This window comes from Rhinichthys klamathensis, unplaced genomic scaffold (assembly GCF_029890125.1).
Source record: "Rhinichthys klamathensis goyatoka isolate OS25496 unplaced genomic scaffold, OSU_Roscu_1.1 h1tg000048l_1, whole genome shotgun sequence".
In the NCBI taxonomy this organism is placed as follows: Eukaryota; Metazoa; Chordata; class Actinopteri; order Cypriniformes; family Leuciscidae; genus Rhinichthys; species Rhinichthys klamathensis.
The window spans coordinates 116,246-139,716 of record NW_026606594.1 but is presented as its reverse complement, the minus strand read 5'-3'; the positions used below and the strand labels follow the sequence as shown (position 1 = coordinate 139,716).

At 38.8% G+C, this 23,471-nt stretch overlaps 1 protein-coding gene across 15 annotated transcripts in view; it reads right to left on the bottom strand.

Moving 5' to 3' along the window:
* Positions 1-842: 842 nt before the first annotated feature.
* nav3 (neuron navigator 3) overlaps positions 843-23,471 on the bottom strand; it is a 111,153-nt gene continuing 88,524 nt past the window's right edge. For 6 of the 15 annotated variants that reach the window (XM_056247431.1, XM_056247433.1, XM_056247436.1 and 3 more), the window contains 19 exons: positions 20,798-20,881; positions 19,822-19,933; positions 18,989-19,110; positions 18,191-18,211; positions 16,219-16,242; positions 15,598-15,773; positions 15,193-15,279; positions 12,271-12,424; positions 11,130-11,316; positions 7,573-7,670; positions 7,369-7,464; positions 7,124-7,292; positions 6,788-7,023; positions 5,705-5,859; positions 5,104-5,175; positions 4,685-4,881; positions 4,485-4,603; positions 4,193-4,396; positions 843-1,679 (listed from right to left, as the gene is read on the bottom strand). In XM_056247431.1, coding sequence (XP_056103406.1) covers positions 1,560-1,679; positions 4,193-4,396; positions 4,485-4,603; positions 4,685-4,881; positions 5,104-5,175; positions 5,705-5,859; positions 6,788-7,023; positions 7,124-7,292; positions 7,369-7,464; positions 7,573-7,670; positions 11,130-11,316; positions 12,271-12,424; positions 15,193-15,279; positions 15,598-15,773; positions 16,219-16,242; positions 18,191-18,211; positions 18,989-19,110; positions 19,822-19,933; positions 20,798-20,881 — 2,433 coding nt within the window. In that variant the 3' untranslated portion in view covers positions 843-1,559. The remainder of the gene's footprint in view (positions 1,680-4,192; positions 4,397-4,484; positions 4,604-4,684; positions 4,882-5,103; positions 5,176-5,704; positions 5,860-6,787; positions 7,024-7,123; positions 7,293-7,368; positions 7,465-7,572; positions 7,671-11,129; positions 11,317-12,270; positions 12,425-15,192; positions 15,280-15,597; positions 15,774-16,218; positions 16,243-18,190; positions 18,212-18,988; positions 19,111-19,821; positions 19,934-20,797; positions 20,882-23,471) is intronic. The other 9 variants (XM_056247435.1, XM_056247438.1, XM_056247445.1 and 6 more) reach the window with 5 other exon arrangements.

The window sequence follows — 23,471 nt, the reverse complement described above, 5'->3', positions numbered from 1 at the left end:
CTTATCCTGCATTTAAGGGCGTATAAATATTTCTGTCCAATCAAATGCTCTTTAGAATGAAAATATCAGCTAGGTTCTGCAATAACTTTTGGTTGTCAGAAAACATTCATGGGGTCTTTAAGCGTGGCTTCCGTCCAAAGGGGCCAGTGTATCTGAAAGCTGCAAGACAGGAACTGTAACAGTGTGATGCAAGTTAGATATGCTTGATGCATTGCAAAGATAAAACAGGGAATCGCTTTGGATGATTTTGCGCCCTTGAACAGTAAACTGACACTAAAGTTTTCTGAAATTGAAAAACACTTCACCTCTCACTGTACAGTTTAGAGTTCTGTATAATAATAACCAGTTATTACAAGACATATAAGGTTTGGACAGGTTGCTGGTTTGCTTTTTTTTTCTCTTTTTCTCAGTAAATCACAAGAGCGTAATGCTAGACAAGAAGAGCAGAAACGCAATACCGAGCGGGCAGAGTGCATCTTTAAGAGGCTGTGCAAGACTTGGATGTATTTACAATCACCTTTTCAACTGTGCAAAACCCACATAGCAAACCAAAATAAAGGATGAATGAACCTCGACTACACGAACACTGGCGCACGGGAGCGGAAAAAAACGTTTCCGCGTGCATATACACACATATAGCAAAGAAAAAAACGGCATGCTAGCGAAGCGACGCGTCGGATTTGTGCTCTCGATTCAAGTGATCCCAGCTCAACTGGGATTACATAAAGATCTTTTTTACTTTTATACATTTGGACCGTTTTATAATGGCATGTTTTGCACTAAAACACTAATTGTAACAAAAATAAAATATGTGGACGTGGCATTTTAAGGAAAATGGTTGATCGGTTCTGCCCTAAGCCACCGTTTCTGTGGAAAAGGACAGCGGCACCACATTTAAATGTCTTCAGAGCTCAGCACATTTAAGGCAGCGAGAAAGCACCATTTTCTGGTAATTTCCACAAAGCTGGTACACTCTCCTACAAGCAGTCGCCTCGCACCTGCGGTGAGGAGAAAGCAACTACGCACACGGCCGTGGACTCGAACGAAAGAGGTCTGTGGTGCAGGAGTGCTGCAGGTCACTATACGCTTGGCAGTGAAACGAGTGGCGAAAGATTTCACAGTAGCGGTAATGACACGTTGCACGTTTTGTGCTTGTTGGCTAGAGGCGTTTCATGAACGGTGCCGGCGAGATGAGTGTAAACCACATGTTGGTTCTGGCACCACGGCAGCACCAGTTTGTTGACTGAGGTCAGAATTCAGAATGTTGCCCTTTAGGTTTTTAAACCTCAGTGAATTTCAACTAAACACTTGCCTCTGTAAACATGTTTAACTAACGAACCTCCAACAAATTCAAATTCCAGTCGTTTTTTAATAATTAAGTAAGCACACACACTTTCCCCCAGTGTCGTGTGTGCCACCAGCACCTTTTCTTTCGCTGTATACTGGACACTCCACCGGAGGCGTCGGGCGTTTCATAAGCCTGTCTCATGAGCACAAGTCCTGTGGGCCCTTTGCTTTTTAAACCAATCAGAAGACTTCCTCTTCGAATGGGGCGGGGCTTAGAGGGCAGACTCCAACGAGGAGTCCAGCAGGTCGTCGTGGTGACTGGCGCTGTCGCTGTCACAGCTCTGGGCACTGGAGTAGTTCGCAGCTTCCTGTAGCCTCATCAACATATTCATCTAATGGACAGAGAAGGACAAACACATACGTTTGCAACGTGGAAGATGTTACTCAATATCGCTGTGTAACAGTCAGTGCCAGGGTTACATGTTACAAGTAACAAATTGATGTAATTAAGTTACTTTTCTAGAGTAACAAGTTCGTAATTTGTTTATTTTTCACCATTATCCAAGTATACTTCCGTATTTATTGACTGACAAATACAATAGAAATGTATCCATGTTCTAGATCACTAGATCGTTGTAAACAATGTAAAAAAAAAAAAAAAGCCAAGAATAGTTTTACTGTTCTGAAAGAAACGGTGTCAGGCAGTGACTGAAAACAAACAGTCTCACAAAAGTAGCTGAGTTAAAATAGCGTTAAAGTGTCACATTAGCAAAATTTCGCAGATAAAAAAGCTCCATTGTCAATAGTACAGTAATGTATGAAGCTCAGCTCAAACCGAAGTCACTTTCAAACCAAGCAGCGTTCTGTTAGTCATCATGGCGAATTTGCCTGGTCGACTTGAACGGGTTGCGAAATCTGTGAGGGGCAATGTTTGCACTCATGCAATGTAATCTCGCTTGCGTGGATTCCTATTGAAACGACTGGATATCGTTCACAATTTATTTTTTAAATAAGTCCTTTTGATTATAGCACATGCAATAGTTTACCATGTTACTTTGAAATGTAACATTACCCAACACTGGTCTGTGCTGAACAAACAAACAAACACACACACTACTACAGTTGTAATGAACTCACACAACCACACTAGTGATGTTCAAAAACACAGCCACGAAGCACGAAACTAATGGTGTTTACACAGCACTCATTTACATCAATGACCACTGTAACACTAGTTGAACAGACAGACATTGGAACAAACACAGATAGAAGGAAACGTTTGTACCTCATCATTCACACAAAGACACAATAGAGAGAAACACTACAACATTAAAATCCATAAATCTATAAACACAAGCGTTATCAGACTGAACCAGATCAAACTAATCACTGATATTTAAACAAACAACAGCAGTTCTGTCACCTTATAATCTCTGAACGTCTGTTCTCAGAGAAAAAAAAAAAAGAAATGAGAGGAGACAGCAAGATGAGACAGTGCAATAATTGTGCATTTGTTTAAAAGCCTTTTGGCTTTTGACCTCAGGGAGCCACAGTCATTATTATAATATTATGACAATGAAATTGGCACTAATAAATATTTGTAAAATGGCTTCTTGAGATTGGGCCTTATTTGTGAAATACGAACAGAACACATTTCTGTGTATAAGTGTTTCTAAAGACATTCTCAGCTGAACTGAAAGCAACAAGTTACATACAAATGGTTTTGTGTATTATTTACAAAGACTTTTGTTCTGCCCATGTGTCCTGATTCGTGAATACTGTAGGTCACATGGCATGTACTAAGTGCTGCCACCTAGAGGACGTTTATTACGTATTGCTCATTCAGACTCTTACATTACAGTTATGTCCACAGGAGAGTGGGAGAGGGCTGTTTTGTTTTAATTATCTCTCTTTTTTTGTCACACACGTCTGGTTTACTATCAGACTGTGGGGACTCTTCATAGACGTAATGGTTTTTATACTGTACAAACTGTCCCGTTACACTACCCCTACCCCTAAACCTACCCATCACAAAACTTTCTGCATTTTTACATTTTCAAAAAAACTCATTCTGTATGATTTATAAGCTTGTTTTCTCATGGGGACCAAAAAAATTCCCCACAAGGACAAGGATTTTGGATATTGCCATCTTTGTCCCCACAACGTAGGTTACACCTTGAACCCACAAACACTTATCACTACCAGACTGCTTGTTTATGTTTACTAAGTCTCTATTATTCATGGACATTTTGGAAATATATGTGAGCATTTGATCTAGATAGCACTTCAACTTTATCATTTCCATGCAGAATTTTTCAGTTCTCCTTTTTGAATGTGTATACATATGGATACATGTCCTTACAAATACACATATAAATGGTAACCTGAAAAATCGGCATTCATTTCCCCCTACTCAAATATTGCCCATGTTTCACCTTGCTGCTCTTGGGCAAATCCTAGTCTAGAAAAAGAGCTAGTTATTTTGCATGACTAGTGATTTAGTACTGTAGTTCTTATTATCTTATAACTTACAGTATACAACACTATTCAAAAGTTCGGAGTATGTTTTAAAAAAAAACAACTTTTATTCAGCAAGGATCCATTAAATTGATCAAAAGTGACAGTAAAGACATTTATAACCTGTCAAAAGATTTACATTTCAAATAAATGCTGTTCGGAAAAAAGTATCATAGTTTCCACCAAAAAAATATTAAACTACGTTCTGAAGGATGATGTGACACTGCAGATTTTGAGTAATGGCTGCTGAAAATGTAGCTTTGCCATCACAGGAATGAATTATTAAATGATGTTAGAATAGTAATATTACTGTATGTTTGATCCGACCCCATACTTTTGAACGGTAGTGCATATCTAAATGAACTGTGTTTTATGAAGCTATCTTTACCAGTGGGTCTCCCTCTGTGTCACTCTGAGATACTTGTTTGGAGGCGGCTCCGTCTTTAGAGGAAGTGTAGCCATCATAGCCCACGTCCTCGGGCCGCAGCTGCAGCAGAGACTGGCCTTCATGCTGCAGGGAGGCGGAGCTCCAAGGGTAGGTGTCAATCACCCATTTGGAAGGGTCCTCCCATGCCGCCCTCTTACCATACAGCTGGAGTGATAAAAAAAAAAAAAAAGGTTTTAGGTATAAATTGTAAGAAATACCTATAATACATGAGTGTGTGTGGTTAAATGTGTACCTGCAGTCCTTCTCGTACTGCTTCCAGTAGATATGGCACTAGAGAATAGTTCCACAGGTCAGTAAACCACACACGTGAGCCGTCCGCATCCATTGGACAGGACAGGAACAGCCGAGGACCTGGAAGCAAAATGATTTAACATCTCTGGGCTAAATAACCAAATCAAATATGTTAATTGGCTTGTATGTTGTGTTTATTACCGATAGTGACGTCTGAGGAGCTGTGAGCCTCTAAGAAGGAATTGAGGTGTTGCCAGGTTTTGGGGATCCAGTCGATGATTTTGATGAGGTCGTTGCTGCGCATGTTCTTATCAATCTCAGTTTCAATCAACTTTCTCTTCAGGAATCGGCCCAGGAAGCCCTTCACCGGCTCAGTGTGGTTGGCACACAGCACCCACCTGAGGGGTTGATGGACTGATATTACACTGAGAACATGACTGGAAAGATCAGTGTGTGTTTATGTTTTTGTACTGTACGTGTATGTGTATGTATGTGTGCAAGTGACAAATGTAAAATATGATCACTTATGGCCCCCATGTGGAGAGAAGCTAGAATAACAATCATCAGATGCTGTGTGTTTTGTTCAAAACCATCTGCTATATTGACATTGAACACATTACCTGAAGTTGTGATGCAACTCCAAGTTTGGAGATGAGGACACACCCTGGTTCATAGTTCCTATGACATACGGGCTGTGGAAGGGACCGATGCACATAATTAGATGCAATTCATTTGCTCAGTTTCAGATACACAAGGAAAATCCACTATAATGGGTGTCAAATTGTGGTATAAAATAAACAGTTCCTGTAAGAAATGCTGATTGGTCAATACAGATAAAATACATTTAGGAAACAATATTTACAGTAATATTGTGAAATATTGTGATCCTTCAGAAATCATTCTAAAAGGCTGATTCGGTACTCAAGAAACATTTCTTCTTATTATCAATGCTGACAACAGTTGGAATCAGATTCTTTGTTGAACAAAAAGTTAAAAGGAACAGCATTTTTTCAGAACAGAAATATTTTGTAACATTATAAATGTTTTTACTTTCACTTTTGAGCAATTGAATGTGTCCTTGCTGAACAAAAGTGTTAATTACAACAACAAAAAAACATTTGGGTGTTGTATATTTACAATATTGATGATCTCTTGTATTTTACTGCTTAAAAGCTAAATAAATATATTTAAAAAGTTTGGGGTAACAATAGGAATCATCACCATTTGTGGTATTTGCAGTTGAGGAATCCATTGAAGATGTCACTGAGGGAGCCAATATGATGGAGGTTATCCAGAATAACTACGGTGGGGAGCTCGATCTCACACTCCTCTGTGTTGCACTGCTCGGCCAGGCTAGAGAGGTACTGTCGAAGATCCTGCTTTGAACAAACACAAAGCACATATGTATTACACATCTGAGAACTTTGTCATTACTTTAAAAGGTAACAATCAGTAAGTCATTCACAGGTTGATTTCCCCAAAATGTGTAAGTCTGTGGCTCTTTCGAAACATTGCTTTTTTTATTTTTAGCATTTGGCAACTTTTGACGAAGGGCGTGAGTTTAGTGTGGGATTATATGTTGGTTTCTGCCAATAGCAAATGGGGAGAATCTTTGGAAAGCCTTTTATAAAACAATTATTTTAACAATTTTTCACAACATTGCACTTCTTCCTGATCTTGACTTCACAATGTCACTCATTTAAATAATCCCCGTACACGGAATAAGCAAAAAGGGGATGAGGCCTGGTTGATCTGCGCTAGAGAAGACCTGCTTTATAGAGTGTTTTTGGTATGTCAGAGTTGCTGTTTTTTCCACCCCGGTTGATTTGCCTTCTTAAGGCGGACAAACTTAGAAAACAGTGGTTAAAATGTATTATTTTATCTGTAATGCACAATTTACGGAGGACAGCTTCAAGAACCTAAGTGAGTACAATGCCGAATACGCACAAAAGCTTCTCCTGAGAGAATTACCAATAGCAATTACCATTTTACCATTATGGTAAGGGGTGTGACATTTCCGTAACACGCTCTAAGCAGTTCGCCAATCACAACATACTGGGCCAGCTGACCAATCAGAGCATATTTTGTATTTCAGAAGGAGGGCCTTCATTGAAACAGGCATTTGAGTCACACTAGGAAGAGAGGAGCTGCAGTGATGTAAAGTATGTGAAAAATAATTAGTTTTTGACAAATCAAGCATGAAAACCTATTCTAGCACACCCCCAAAACAAAATCAAGACTTTGTAAAAGGGCATAATAGGAACCATTTAAAAAATGAATGCTTCCCAGAATGGAAATACATGCCTTGCTGGATTTCTGGTCCACGTTGAAGCTCGCCAAGTTAGTGTCGGTTACCTCTCGACCAGTCTTGGAGATGATGAAGTAAGCCAGTTTAGTGGCTAGGTAGGATTTGCCAGTTCCACTCGGACCGGACAAAATGATTCTACGGTGCTCCATCAGCAGGTTCAAATAGCGTTGAATGATGGGTTTAGGGATCAATGTATCAAACACCAAGTCATCAATACTACCCTCCTTCACACCTACAGTACATAAACAGAAAGACATTTGACTTACTTCAAATCTTTGCTGCACATTTGTCCTCTTTTGAGGACCCTACAAGAATCTTTTGAGGTTCCTCACCTTTGAGGCTGACTGTGATGACGTTGTTGTCGCCCACCAGATATCCACAGGGCAACAGTTCAGGCACCTCAGAAGCATGAGATCGGACCACGTCCCCCATCCTATAGCACACTATACTATCCGAATTCAGTCCCAGACTGGTTAACGGGTCCACACGGAACACATACTCCTTAAGGCAAGAAAATGAATCTGTTAGATCTGAAATATTGGAACTGAAATATATTTGCAAAAGGCTAAACTGGCACCTTAAACAAGCGTCGTATTACACCATCCAACACGTCCCACTTGGTCTTTCCACTGACGCCAATGGAGCCAATCAGATACACCTTCTTCTGCATAGCCTTAGATGACGAGAGGATATGAAATGATGCTCGTAAGGTATTGTTTATTAGTAGTTTCATTTCAAAACAGCTTCTGAAATTAAAACAGGAGAATTAAAATCACTATACCTTGGTCTTGTTGAAGTCGCTCTTGATCATGACCACTATACGGACGCTCCTGCCCTCTTTGCGTAGGTTGCCCTCATAGCCGTCATCCAGCAGAATATCTGTGCACACAAACACGAACTTCAAACTCACTGCATGACAAAAATATCAAAGCCTGAACAACTCAAAAGACTTATCGCCAAATGAGTCATTGAATCTGGGGGAGAAAAACCTTTTCAGCGCTGACAAATTCGGCAAGCGGAGACATTAAAGTGTAGCTTTGACTAGATAAACGCCGACCGCTTTAAGTTTTGTTGTCTGCGGGGCTGAGCTGTTTGGTTTTAACAGGGATTTAAATAAAGGAAGAGGGCTGTTAGTGGAGGAGTGCGGCTTTGATGGGCCTTGTATGAGGAGCTTGGTGAATGGGCAGAAGGGAGGCGCTTTGTATTCATCCTGCACGAGGTTCTGCAGAGGAGTGATAACGTCCCTTCCACCACACGTCCGCCCACGCTCTAGTGCCCCTCCACACATCTCTCCATCAATTAAGTAGCCCAAAGTCCTGAGAGAGAAGGAAGTCGCTACTTTTAATTAGCCGGAGAGCAAGCGAGTCCACGCCATCCCACCCCAAAACGTGGCCACAGGCACACCGTTCAAATCCTCCCTTACAGAAAAGACGGCATTTCACTCTTCGCTGCGTTCTTTCTCTCCTCGCACAGCTGTGAAATAGTCTTTCCCATGCCAGAGTTTTCATTAACGCCACACCAGAATCATCAATAATACAGACATATGCAAATCTACACTGCAGTCCATGAGCTGAGCACACTGGTGGAAAACGAAATCATCCGATTGAAAAATATCTACCTGGACACTGTCAGCGAGATGATTATACGTATCAAGTTTGCTTGCAACGGTTTTTAATTGTGACCTCATATCCCAAATAGTACCAAGTCTCACAAGAAAACACCAATTTAACACTGTTTATCCATGTATCATCAAAACATTGAGCCATAAAAATAATCAATACTAGGATTCCATAAAGGTTTGGATATTTTGGTAGTTGTGATAGTTGTGTTGTGATTTGGATGTATTTGTCATGAGAAAATGCAGTTCTAAATGCCTGTTCTCAAAATCTCATTGGGCCCTATCATACACCCGGCGCAATGCAGTGCCAAGCGCAGTTTCAGCCCGACGCAGTTATCATTTTCACATCCTGCGCCACGTTGTTTAAATAGCAAATGCATTTGCGCCTATTTATGCGCCCATGGGCATGCTGGTCTGAAAACGAGGTGTGTTATAGACTGCGCCATTTACCTACAAAAATCTGGTCTAAAGTCAATGGCGCAATATTTTTTTTTGTTATTTAAAGGCACACTGTGGAATTTTTGGCCACTAGGGTGCGCTCGACCTGTAATTTTCACGTCTAGTGCCCCTAGAGGCCACAAGCGCCGCAGCATTGTCGCAAAAGTCAACAAACAGTCAACCGGTCAACCTCCCGTGTCTTTATGTGTGTGCAGACGGCATTTGATTTGTATGTTGGAGAAAGTTAATCGATTCACTACTGACCAAAATAATAATATAAATATAAGATTAATAATATAAATCCTATAAAGAAAACAAATTGAATAAAAGTAGCATACGCAGAAAACAATGTCTGATCAGGTAAGTCGCATTGACAAGGGTTGCCCAATCCTGCTCCTGCCGATCGTCACAGTTCATCTCCAACCCTAATCAAACACACCTGAAGCAAACAATTAACGTCTTCAGGATATCTTTGCAATGGGTTGGAGATGAAATCAAGTAGTCGGGAAATCGTGTAACAAAACTGATATAACTCACTACATATTTCCGTTATTTGTAGTCTTCAGTTTGTTTTTCCTTTTACACAAATACAAACATATATGAGCTGAAAGGAAAAAAAAACATTTACATTTGTATACGGCAGTATGTTGTGACTTATATCAGTTTTGTTACACGAATTCGCAGTAAATACTACATTATATATAGGCTACACTTTTATGCCGATGTTTATTTTAAACTCTCCCTTTTTCTTTTTTTGGTCTCCTCTGACAAAATCTTTGCTTTCTTCGCTTTCTTCCGAGTAGCTGTTGATTCAGCCATGACGACAACATACAGACGCCGGCAATCAAACGCGAGTTGAGCTCTCACGTTAGAATTTGAGGAAGTTGGGGTGGTGGGGGAAGTGACGTATGCCGTAAAGCGGTCGAATTTTGTAGTTCTTTTTGTGCTCGGGTTACTACCCGAAACCCGAAGTTACATAGTGCTAGTAAAAGCGATACAGACACCTTCAGGCTTCGGCAGACCTGTCATTCAACCTATTGTAAGTCGATGTACCATCTCAATGGGTTTTGTTAATATATTATTAAGGTTGAAAAGTTCCACAGTGTGCCTTTAAAGAGCGTGTTAGTAATGTGCGCCTATAGGCGGGTCCACAGTGCGCGTACACTCTGCTTATTACACACACAGGGACGCACAGCAGCACACAAACTAGCCAAATATTAAAAATAAAAGGATTACAATGTAAAAGATTAATATTGTGTACATAAAGATATGGTGGAATCCGGTTTGTCCTGTAGATGGTCTGCTCGCGTGCTTTAACCTCGCGTACAAGCAGATCTAGTTGCGCTCTGGAGACGCGTTCAGTCTTTCCGCTTGCAAATTCCGTCATGTAAATAGCAATCCGCCAAGGCGCGAGCGCAACTGGAGATGAGACTCTGGTTGGTTTATTTCATGTTACGCCCAAAACACACCCATTACTCATTTCACGAGTTCACACTTACATACAATTAAAGGGAATAAAGTATAATGCGTATTTGGCGTGCTGTCCGGGGGGAGGGCTCCGAGCTCGGAATTCGGCCCGCACCCAGAGTACTCCCCCCCGTATGTAAAGTGGTTTAGGACTAGAAGAGTGGAGAAGGGGTGGTGGAGGGACGCTGGTAAACTGTCAGAGAAATGAGGTGAGACTGGTGAGTCTATAAATACACGTTTTAATCATGATTGCTGAGTGCTCTCCACCCGTGTTAATTATCTGAACGTGCTTCTCCCGAACTTTGTTAATAAAACATCATTAAGAGAATAAGGACAACCCTTTTAGACCAAGCACCTCGCGTGCGCCGACCATTTTTCCCATTGTTAAACTGGATTCGGAAACCGTGGATTCGGACACGCCATAAGTGCAATTGTACCCTGTGCTTTAGAGACCATGCGCTTAGATCGTTAAAATAGGGCCTTAAACTCTAAGACAATAGTCCACACCACAACTATAACTATAACTAAACAGAGGAACGATATTGCTGGATTTTTTTTCTTTCATAAAACGAACCCGAGTATATGTTGTTATATTGGACTGAGTTGAGTACAGCAATCAAATTAATTTATGTAAAACATAGTCGTCATATTGTCATTCTAACTACTTCTATAACATATTTAGATCTGAAGAAGATCCAAAGACTTTTCACAATCCCCAAAAACAAGGTAACAATGGCTAAAGCAACATTTTGATGGTGCATAAACATTGTTAGACCCAAATAACTCCACATTCATATTATGAAGCAAAGCCTGACCTGACATAATGGTGTCTGTGATGTTGAGGTTGTTCAGCGACAGCCCCAGAGATTGGCGTGAGGACGAGGAGGACGTGCTGGAGGTTTCTGAAGGTGGACGGGCTGTTTTAGCAGGTGTGGCAGCAGGTGTGGTGTTGCCACTGGACTTGAGTCTGTCATTCTCAGCCTTCAGCAGCTCAATCTCATTCTGTACATAAAAAACAGGTCGTGTCAAAACTACAATGATAGCTACAATAAAACTACATTTCCCTAACTGGACATATATATGCAGTCAACACATACTATTATGTTACTAGAAAAAAGGGAACTTTCCCACACACTTCAAAACTGAAATACGCTTTTGTGACATACTAAGAAGATTAGGACTTGCTCTTTGTTGTCTAAGTTTTTAAACTGTTTCTAAGGCTTTTAATGACTGTGAGAAGTTAAAGATTTCGTTAATCTTTAGATTAGACTTGTGTGCCAGGCTCAGCAAACCAGTGCTTAGGAAAAGCTCAGACAGATACTTCAAGAGTATGAACAACACAGTCTGGTTGTTTTATCCTGGAATTAGAGCAATTTGGCCCTTTTATCAACAGTTACTTTGATCTTAGTCATTCAATCACCTTGTTTCAGACTTTAAATGATTCAGTCCAATTTTTTTTACAGCATAAGCTTTTGCTGGCAAACACTTCATTAAACAAAACAACTTTGTGGGATTCTTTAAACTTCTGCAATGAGTGTTCTGTGTGAGTCCTAATAAAGTACTTTGACATATATATATATATATATATATTTTATTTTTTCATTTTTATACACTATTGTTAGGGTACACAGCACATACACTATTGTTTAGGGTACACAGCACAACTGTTTTCAACATTGATTGTTATAAAAAAATGTCCCTTGAGCACCAAATCAGGATATTATGATAATTACTGAAGGATCATGTGACTGAAGACCGGAGTAATTGCTGCTAAACATTCAGCTTTGCCATCACAAGAATAAATTACATTTTAATATAATACTATAATATTTTAATATAGTACATAGATCACTGAATTGCACTAAGACACTGGATTATAATTCACAAGACAATGATATAATGTTGCAGGGCCCAGAGTGAGTCAGCATGTATACGTGTGCGTGTGTGTGTGTGTACCTGCATGCGATTCATGGCTTCTCGTATCTGATCAAGGTGGTGGGCGGAGCTTAACGCCTCCAGTCTGATATCAGTCAGCTTCAGCTCCTTCTCTCTCAGTTCATTCTTCAGCTGTAGGATAATCTCGGCCTCGGCCTCTGTACATTCACACAGTCTGCACAAACACACACCATACAGGGAGGAGGTGGGTCACAACACTGTTACACATCACAGAGAGCTACTGTACAAAACACAGGTGGGTTTAATGCACAACAAACTCCTGGAGAATTAGATGGGGTCAGAAAATGTATATGCACAAACACTTTGATGCACACAAATGCACACACTGGGCTTTGTGTTTTATATTTGTGAGGGGCGTCTGCTGCATTCCATTCAAAGTTGGATGTGAGATATAAAGCTGTGAGATGTAAAGCTCCCTGGGTACCGCCATGTTAGCCTGACATACTTTTCCACACCTTGGTGAGTTGTGAATTTATGCATGGTAAGAAGTCAGACTTTTAGTGAAATTCTATTGCGTAGAAAAATTCTAAGTAGGAAATTCCAACATTTCGAGCTGAATGGAATGCGGCATTAGAGATCACATTCATGATCAACACAAACAGGAAGTGGGAATCCATCATGTCCTTCATTAAGGCTTGTTCAAACCAACAACAATAACTATAATGATATAATGATAACTCAAGCTCTTTAAAGCAGGATGGATTCTGATTAGCTGTCATTGTTTTTATCATTCATAAGCTGTAAAAAATCGTTATGAAAGTAATTCCAACAATATAGTTCCTAGCTCTATGTCGTTATTGTTATAGTTGTGGTGTAGAATTCTCTGTTCTCATAGAATTACAATGAATATTAAAACTTAAGTTATCATTATCATCATGATTATCATTATAGTCAATCATCCTTGGTGCGAAAGGGCCTTTAAGCACAGGCAAATTATTGAAGTTAAAGCAACATAATATGGTAAGTAATAGGGGTGACCCCGAATAGTCGAAGATTCGATGCTTCGATAGGAGGAGCCTGATTCGACTACCAATCTCACGGTCGAATCTTCGCAGATGTGTTATTAAACGAGGATTATGTCATTTTGGCTATATGAGTGTGCTCAATGTCTGATTTCACATAGAACTACTGGTTTTCTGTCAAAATGTTAATATACAGCCTATTATGATAATGCTGTCAATAAAAATGTGCAAAGAAAGAAGCTTTTAATTAATATTTTTTAACGTGCGTGCAGCGTGAATAAATCCAAACACCCCGAGACAGATTTAAGTTTCACTTTCGATCCGTGACCGACAGAGGAGCGTCTTGTCGGCAGGGATTTAAATCTTTAAAAATGTCTGGGATAAGAAAATCTAAAGATGCACACAAGCCACAAGGATATTCTCCAAGGCTGGATTTAGCATCAGGAAAACCATGATCGCACTTCTGCCGGCCAACGTTAACAGGTTGGTTTTCCTCGGGACGTTCTAAAACGCTTAACGTGAAAAAAGCTTTTAAAACGCTTAAATGGCACTTTTACGTGCTTAATGTATGTACACAGTAGGCTACACACCTTAAGAAACCATTCTATGTGCAGATAAGCAGATGAACCCAGAATATGAACGCAACGCAACTCAAGTCACGTAAAGCTTTTTCTTTAACGGTTTTCTATGGGAGGAAAATGCTTAACGTAGCCTATAATAAAACGCGTTGCGTTCATATTCTGGGCTCATCTGCTTTTCTGTAGGCTATATAGTATGCTTTATTAATAAGGTGTGTACAGAATTTGATCTTTTAATATAACAGTTTTAGGACAAAGCCGTTAAGCGTTTTTCACATTAAGCGTTTTAGAATGTATTTTATCCGCGCACACAATTTGAAAAGACTCAAACGGACACAGGCCGAGTGAAAGACTGGATTTTGTTTTTTCGATCAGGTATGGGTACAAGGGATTTCAAAACATTTCAGCCGGTTCTAATTTGATTTTTGGATACTGTGAACACGTTTAGCTAAAAAGACTGCCGTTCCAGTTTAGTGTTTATTGTTGTTTCTGCAGTTAAAAAGACAAAGTTGACAATCCTGGCCATAGTTTCGTTATGTTAATAATTTATTTATTTTTATTTTATTAATTGATCACTCAGGGTGATCTAATTTAACTAGCCTATTTGTGACTTGTGTTTTGAATATTTGTTCCCCTGCACTTTAGGCATTTTGCACACATTTGTTCTGCTTCTTGTGACTTGATTCTGACTTATTTCGTTTTGTATTTTTATTTATTATAAATGTATATTGTGTTCTTAATTCTTGATTATTTTTCAGTGCATCGATGTTGCGCTGTAGGCCTAGAGCATGCTCGTACAGGCAATTCAGCCGATTTAGCAAATCCTATCTGCAGTGTGGCCTTTCTGCAGTTATTTATGTAATTTCTTAGTTTTATTGATCCAAAATGTTTTTATACATTTTCTTCTATATCTTTGTGTGATGTTCTGTAGATCGCGGCTTTAAAATGTTAAAGCCCCGCCCCCTCCCCAACACCACACACATGATTCGACTATTAGTCGACTATAGGCAGGACTTGACGAATCTGATTCGACTATGAAAATCCTTAGTCGGGGACACCCCTAGTAAGTAATATTTTAATGCAAAAACTCAGGTATATTTTAATTTGATTCTTAAATGATTATAGACGAGTTTGACTTTTTTTTTCATAAGCATATATTGAAATCTTTGTTTATTTTATTTTATTTGTTTTCACAAAAATCTTCTTAATTAAATTTCCATTTTTTTAGTACATCTCCCATTACAAATTAATTAGAATATATTTTTGTCATACAAGTCTCACATGAAATGATTTGCAACTGAAATATAGGGGAAGGGATCTTTTGTAATTTTAGTCACTGCACACTCTCAATCCTTCCCAGCATGCCACACTGTGCCCGTTACCGAGATCTGTGCTTGTAGACCACATGACCGTTTGACTTTTTCTTTGGCATCCAAATGGGGGAGGACTTGCTATCACAAAAACACTTTCTGAAGACACATGGAATTGAGGAACAAGGACAGAATACAGAAATGATTAAGGGATAGGATGAAATATAAGTAAGATTATCAAAAAAAAAAAAGAGCGCAAAAAAGAAAAGAAAAATCTCAACAAAACAAGTAATAAAATCACTGAAACACAAGTGGAAGTTACTGGTGATAAAAGTGTTGAATGTGTTATGGCCCATTAAGAGTTTAACTGAAATAGAAACAAATGACATTAAACCATAACAAATCTGTGCATGTTTAAGCATCTACTGTATTTCATAGAGCTGTATATGCATGTACTGTATGTGTGTCTGTACTCACTCTGTGGTGGACGGTGATGAGAGCAGTGGTTGGATGGTGCTGGTCTGTCTGTTGGTGTGTTGTAGTTTGGGTGAAGAAGGGAGGGATGAGTCAGTCATCTCTTCAAACTCATCGTGAGATGATTGGGTCTTGTTGGTCTTTTTCTTGCTGAAGGCCTGCTTAAAGGAGCTCCGCAACTGTAAGAAAACCCCCCACATATTATATTCTGTGCTAACCAAATGCATGCCACAATTTCTGAATATAGCCTGAAACATTCATTCAACAAATATTATTGCATTATATAATGCTTAAAAGATCATTAGGTAAGACATTCAAATAGTCGGGTAAACATCACATGGTGATTTTCAGTCAGCTTATGATAAAGGTTAAAAATAAGGTTAATGTAATATATTGAGAGGGTAAATACCAGCCTGCTTGTGCAATTCACTGTGCAGAAACATACAGTACTGGCAGTCAGTGGGACTGGGGGAAGCACATATTTCTATGGAAACACTTAAGATTTGGGGGGGGATGGGGGGGGGGGGGGGGAGGGGTTAGTTGGTGGGGTGGTGGGGGTGGGGGGATTGTTTGAGGTTATCAGAGGCAAACGGCCTCAGTGATGTGGGACGTGAAAACACTAACCTGGGCGGGGATGGAATCAGCCACCTATGGATAAAACACACTCACTGTTACTATTGACTGAAACGTTCACTGCTGGACCAGAATATTCAGGAACAGCAGCATCATTTATTCATTGTTCATTTGATTAGATTAGATCTGAATGGAGGCTGTGTCTGTCAGCATGGAACTAGTTCATTCCACAGAACAGCATTTGACTGGAACTCCATATTTCCTCAACTTCCTTTGACATCAGTGCACTCAACAACAAGGACATTTTTTTCTGACCTGGTATTATTTGCACTTGTTCAGCTACTGCACTCACAACAAGCATATCACATTTTATATGTATCTTAAGTATTTTTATGCGATTCTTTTTTGTACATATACACACAAATAATATGTATTATATATAAAATATGTATTAATATATTTCATTAAAAGCTATAATATATATGCCTATTAGAAGACAAAAAAACATACAAATGGTGAAGGAATTTACATGTGTTAGAAACTATCCATCTATCTATCCATCCATCCATCCATCCATTCATCCATCCATCCATCCATCCATCCATCCATCCATCCATCCATCCATCCATCCATCCATCCATCTATCTATCTATCTATCTATCTATCTATCTATCTATCTATCTATCTATCTATCTATCTATCTATCTATCTATCTATCGATCTATCTATCTATCTATCTATCTATCTATCTAATTAAACTTTTTCTGTTTTCTTTACAAATATTTAGACACATTATATATATATATATATATATATATATATATATATATTAGTGCTGTCAATCGATTAAAAATAACTAGATTAATCACACATTTTTTCTGTGATAAATCATGATTAATTGCAGTTAAAAACAAGATTTTATGCATTTTAATATATGTTATAATGTAATAATTCCAAATTAATGTAGAAACAACACAACGTTTTCTTTTGTCTTGTCGCGGTTGAATGGTTTAAAAGCTTTTGCATTAATATATTGCTGGCCAAAGGGTGGGAGAAAATACAGATGCTGCATTAATTGCGTTAAATATTTTAACGCGTTAAACTGGACAAAAATGAATCGCATGCATTAACGCGTTAACGTTGACAGCACTAATATACATACACACACACACACACACACACATATACTGTATATATATATATATATATATATATATATATATATATATATAATATATATAATATTATCAGAATTTTAAAAAATATTTTTCCTTAAGCATTTTCTTTTTATATATGTGTATTAAATTATATTTAATAAAAGGCGAAACAAAACTGTCCCGCAACTCTCTCTCACAATGCATCCTTATTGTTGAGCCCTGCTTTGAATGTATTATATTGCAACCCTCGTCTCCCTCGTTTTCTTTTTAGTTTGCTTTCTCATTGTCTTTCATCTTTGAGCAGCGTTTCCAGACTGTCTGAATCCAGAGACCACACTGCCTCAAATTGTGCTGATGAATAATTAATAGGCGCATAAAAAAGAGGTGATTGGTATTTATGAGCTCGGTTTGAGCTCTGCTCTCATTATAAGAGTCCAGGGCAGCTCGAGGAAAAGTTGCCATAACTGCTGCTCACAATGCCAATGTTATTTCTCAAACAGCGGTTTACCTCAAGTGCTCTCGACTTAATGTACACCCTAAATGAGAATAAACAACAGCCCGCAAGCGTTAGGAGATAATAAAACTACGAAATAGCTGCGAGTGAACTAGAACAGCTGAGTAAAATATGCAAAACTGCATCTTAATAACATAAATATATCACCGGTAATGACTGCAACCTGAGCGAGAAGATGTTCTTAATTAGTGCATTCCTCAAAGAAGATATAAAGATATGCTTTTTAAAGGGCAAGGACTGAAGGGTGAGGAAGTTTAGGGGTTTGAAGGGCCACTGAGGGGAAAAAACGGGAAGAGCATGTCGGATCCTTCATACGGGCATGCAGGAGAGTTTGAGGGGGTGTTATAGTCACCTTGTGTCCTCTATCCTTTCCCTGCTGGTGTGGTGAGGAAGTGAAAGACAGAGAAAGTGTGAGAGGGGGCGTGAAAGAGGGCGAGACAGTCGGAAGGGGGTGAAATGACAGAAATGTTTGTGCTACGTGTTCTTGATGATCCCAAAGTGGAAACTGAGTTAGAGAGGATACCACTACTAGAATGATGACTAACTAAAAATCACTTTTTCATAGAAGAATTTGAAAACAAGCCTTATAGAATACGATAAAGACACACCTTTCTTTCCTCTTACAATGTTAGTCAATGTTTCACAGTTGCTAAATATGGAAAAGGCATTAATATCTAGATGCTAAGAATGCAAAGGTCATGAGTACGATTCCCAGGGAAACCAACAATAAAACGTAAATATGTACATTGAAAATGTTCATTACATTGTCGCTTTGAATAAAAGCGTCAGCCAAATGCAAATGTAAAATATAATCAATTTGTAATATACTAAACATAAAACTGTAAGATGAAGCCATTTATGCAGCCATCAAGCCGAACAGTTCTAAGAACGGTTATATTTCCACTTGAGCTTGGTTCGGTACGGCAAGATTACTGTTCTCGGCTCTATAAGCTCTTTAAACATGGACTGCAGTCGTCAATTTTTTATATTTTGTCATCTAATGCAGTGATTCATACATTTCATATATATATATATACTCCTTGCTCTAACTTTTTTTTTTCAAATGCTGTGCTCTTGTTTCATCACAGTTGTAGTCATCATTCTACAAGCGGACACGCCTGTGATGCTGAAGCCTTGTGCAATGACTCACCCAGCTTTTCTTCTTTTTCTTCTTGTCGTCTGCGTCTTTAGCGCTACCCATACTGGAATGGCTGGCTGCACTGTTAATACTGGACATACTTTCTGACGAGTGCTGTCGACGGATCCTCAGGTCTGCCACACACACACACAGACACACACACAAACGGTCATCATCACATAACAAACATTCGTGAGTTACAGTGGAACTTACAATGGAAGTGAATAGGGACAATTTTACATTTACAGCACTTACATTTATTCTTCTGTTAAAACTGAAATTTAGTTGTTTAAATTATTATTTTTATGGTTGTTTAAAGGCTTTAGGTGTTTCGACATGGGAATGAAGTAAAATGGCATATACCTTTACACAGAAAATGTTAGTAAGTGGGTTTTTTTTTATACTTACATCATGTTAAAAAAAAAAGAAAAACCAAAGAAGGGACAAGTTGAAAATTCAATTTTGAGGCAATCGATTATACCACAAGTGCTGTCGATTGAGTTTAAAAGGTGCTGTCACATTAGCAAAAATTGCGGTGAAATTTAGTGGGCAAAAAAAGATTCATTGTTTATCATCAATAGTGTAAGGTATGATGCACAGCTCACATAGAAAGTCACTTTCAAACCAAGTAGTGTTTTGTTAGTCAACACATCGAATTTGCTGTGTGACAACTTGATATCATTGCGAAATCCGCGTGGGGGAATCTATTGCACGCACTATGCAAGGATTCTTACTAAAATGAATGGATTTCAACGGTAAATGTGACAGCACCTTAACTTGAACCTGAAATATTCCTTTAATAATTGCGAACTAGGAAGATTTTGAAGTAGCTACACAAGCAGCACCTTTATGAACGTGATCAGGGCCGTTGAGGGCCACTTGAATGGCCGTCTGAGCATCTGTGTTCTGAGTTTTCAACGCTTCAATGGTCTCTCTCAACTCCGCCAGCTCGGACTCCTGCAACACACACAGTTACATTGAATATAAACACAACTGACTTCCCCATATCGCTTAGAAAAATAAAAGCACACCTCCCCCAACAAGCCACACGATTATGATTAATGTCTGTTGCTCAAATGATGCAGGGAGAATTGTGCACCAAAGTTGAAAACTAATGGTGAGAGGTTTGTTTAAATCCCAAACCCTAAATATGCACAATAATAATTGTGATGCTAGCAAGCATTGCTAATTAAAATATCAAATCAGCATTACTTCTGAATCGCTAGAAAGGAAGTGAGCCACATGGCACTTTCGGTTTTTGACCCTACACAAACTCTTTTGTAGGCGAAGCACAAACTCCCTCTCGTACCACCAGCTGTCTTATTCCTCTATCAGATGTTTCCTGCCAAAAAAGCACATGTGGAGATAAGCGCCCCGCTGATCCGAGGAACCGAGCATGTGTTGCAGCCCCCTATTCCATCACAATACGATCTCTCTGTCGATCCAGAGCTCAAGATTCTAGTGCTTACGATAGGGTTTCGGCTTTAATTGAAATTGTCCCGTCTTAACAAAGACGTCCCTCTGTATTCTCTGATGGTTTATTCAAGAGGGATTAACAGAGGCAGGAACTCATTAAGTCGATGATGGTGCTTTGTGCAAATTAAGGAAGCAGTTTCACATTTTAACCTGAAGGTTACATTTACATGATGACTGGATGGTTTTATTGATGGGTGGAACTGCTTAGACTGCTCAGTCCCCCCTAGAAAATGGTACAAATATCTCTTGATTGGTAGAATATGTGCTATTATGTCTCAACAAACACAGAAAACATTCAGATATTTAAGTTGTTGTTCACATTTGTGTGTGTATGTCCTTTCCTACCTTTTGCTCCGCTGTCATTGTTAGACTCTGCAGGCGACAGGTCATGTTCGTCAGACTCTTCTCAAACGCAGCCACCAGGTGTGCCTGTCAAAACACACACACACACACGCAGATTTTTCAACAGAGAGTTCTAATAAGATACTTTACCAAATCCACAGGGTAACTGAGAAAGAATCGCAAAATTAAACTTCTCTGGGTTCAAGGCTATCAAAGTTCAGTCGCTGAACATCAAGAGGTACATGGATAAATAATAGTTATGCTAATAGTATGTATGCTAACGTTCAAAAGTTTGGGGGTCAATAAGATTTGTTAATGTATTTAAAAAAAAATAATATTTTATATTCAACAAGGCTGCATTTATTTGATCAAATATGGTAAAAACAGTAATATATATATATATATATATATATATATATATATATATATATATATATATTAAATGACAGTTTTCTATTGTAATATATTTTAAAATATAATTTATTCTTGTGATGCAAAGCTGAATTTTCAGCATCATTACTCCAGTCTTCAGTGTTACATGATCCTTTAGATATCATTCTAATATGCTTATTTGATGCTCAAGAAACATTTCTTATTATTATTATCAATGTTGAAAACTGTTGTGCTGCTTGATATTTTTGGGTAAACATCATACATTTTTTTTGTATTCTTTGATGAATAGAAGGTTCAAAAGAACAGAATTGATTTGAAATAGAAATATTTTGTGACAGCACAAATGTCTTTACTGTGACTTTTGATCAATTTAATGCGTCCTTGCTGACGCTTGTTTTTCATACAACACAAAACCTGCTTTGCTTTCGGCAACACAAACCGATTAAGCCAATAATGTGAATGCAGTGGGTGTAAAAAAAATATAAGTACACGGTGAGACCCACAGTATAGATTTTCAGATCTATTAAGTTTATCCTTCTGTGCATAAAAATTTACAGCACACACTGGGCATTTGAGCAGGAAAAAACATCATTTGTAAAACTATCTTTGTATCCACCCAGTCTGAGCCTCTGGAGGATTCCTCCTGGGAAACTCTCATCTATACTGCACAGGCAAGCTAAACAGTGCTGTGAACTTTGAAGCATGTTTCAGGTTTAAGCTACTGAGAAGGAGTTCAAAGGAAACACAATGTCTAAGGCTTGTCTGAACATAAGGCCCAGGGCTTTGGTGGAAGAGCCGTCTCTCCTGACCTCAGCTACACTGAAAAGACTTCTGAAGTCTGTGAATGTATATATACACTCACACAACGAACGTAAGAACATCCAAAATATATTTAATACATTTAATACATCCAAAACATCTTTTGGCAATAGAAATGACCCAGTTTAACATCAGACCTTTGACTCATAGGGCCCTATTTTAACGATCTGAAACGCAAGTGTCAAAGCGCAAAGCGCAAGTAACTTTGTGGGCGGATCCCGGCGCTGTTGCTATTTTCCCGGCGGGATAAATGCCTCTTGCGCCTGGCGCAAATCTAAAAGGGGTTGGTCTGAAGTAGCTACATTACTCATAGGTGTGGTTTGGGCGTAACGTGAAATAAACCAATCAGAGCGTCATCTCACATTCCCTTTAAGAGCAGGCGCGCTTGTTCTAAAGCGGATTCCTATTATAACGGCGGATTTGCCAGGCGCGCGCCAGGAGCGGTTCACAGCCGAGGAGAGCAACGTTCTCGTCAGGGCCGTAAAACACAGAGAAGTGACATTGGGGATGGAGAAACCCACACAAATTAACTTCTGTTAAACAGGCGTATGATAATTTGGGTAAATGTGTAAGCTACATGTATGCTTTTATAATAAATTGTCTATCTATCTATCTATCTATCTATCTATCTATCTATCTATCTATCTATCTATCTATCTATCTATCTATCTATCGTAATAATGTATGATTTGCAAAAATGAAAACTGCTGCTTAGATGAGAGAATCAAAGTGTATGCGCGTTGTGCATTGCACTACAGTGTGCACAACACACTACATTGATTATGGCCAAGCATGCGCCCTTAAAATAGCATAATGAACAACGCGCAACACGCCACTGACTTTAGACTAGGTTTTTTCTGGTCAGTGGCGCAATTGTCTTATAGAACAGCAAAATAGCATGAGGGAAAGTTTGCGCCGGAACACGCCTCCTCTTTGCGCCGAACCGCCCCGGGGAGCGCAAGTGTATTTCTTAGTTAACCGACGTGCGTCTGTGGAGGGAAAAGCCCGCTTTGCGCGGGTGCAAAATAGGAATGATACATGCGTCAGTGTACAAAGTCATTTGCGCCGAGTGCAAGATAGGGCCCATAGTGTTTTTAAAAACTAAGGGACAGATCAGAACAAAAAACAAATTTATTTTATTTATAATGCTTTTCTAAAACTCAAAGTGCTATGACAGAGTAATAATAATAAAAGACAGTAATACAAAAAAAAAAGAATACAAACAATAAAAAAATAAATAAAAAAAACAGATTTGAAACGAGGAGTCTTTAGAGACTTCTTAGAACAGTCCAGTTTTCGAGACCATTTTGATATGGGCATCGAATGTGAACTGCGCATCAAAAAAAAAGAAAGAAAAAAAAAGAAAGAAAAACGCGCCACCAAGGTTGCACACTTGAAGCAATGGAGATACTGAACGGCAGTCAGTTAACAAATTGAAATTATTCCATTTATGCAGAGCCGTTGG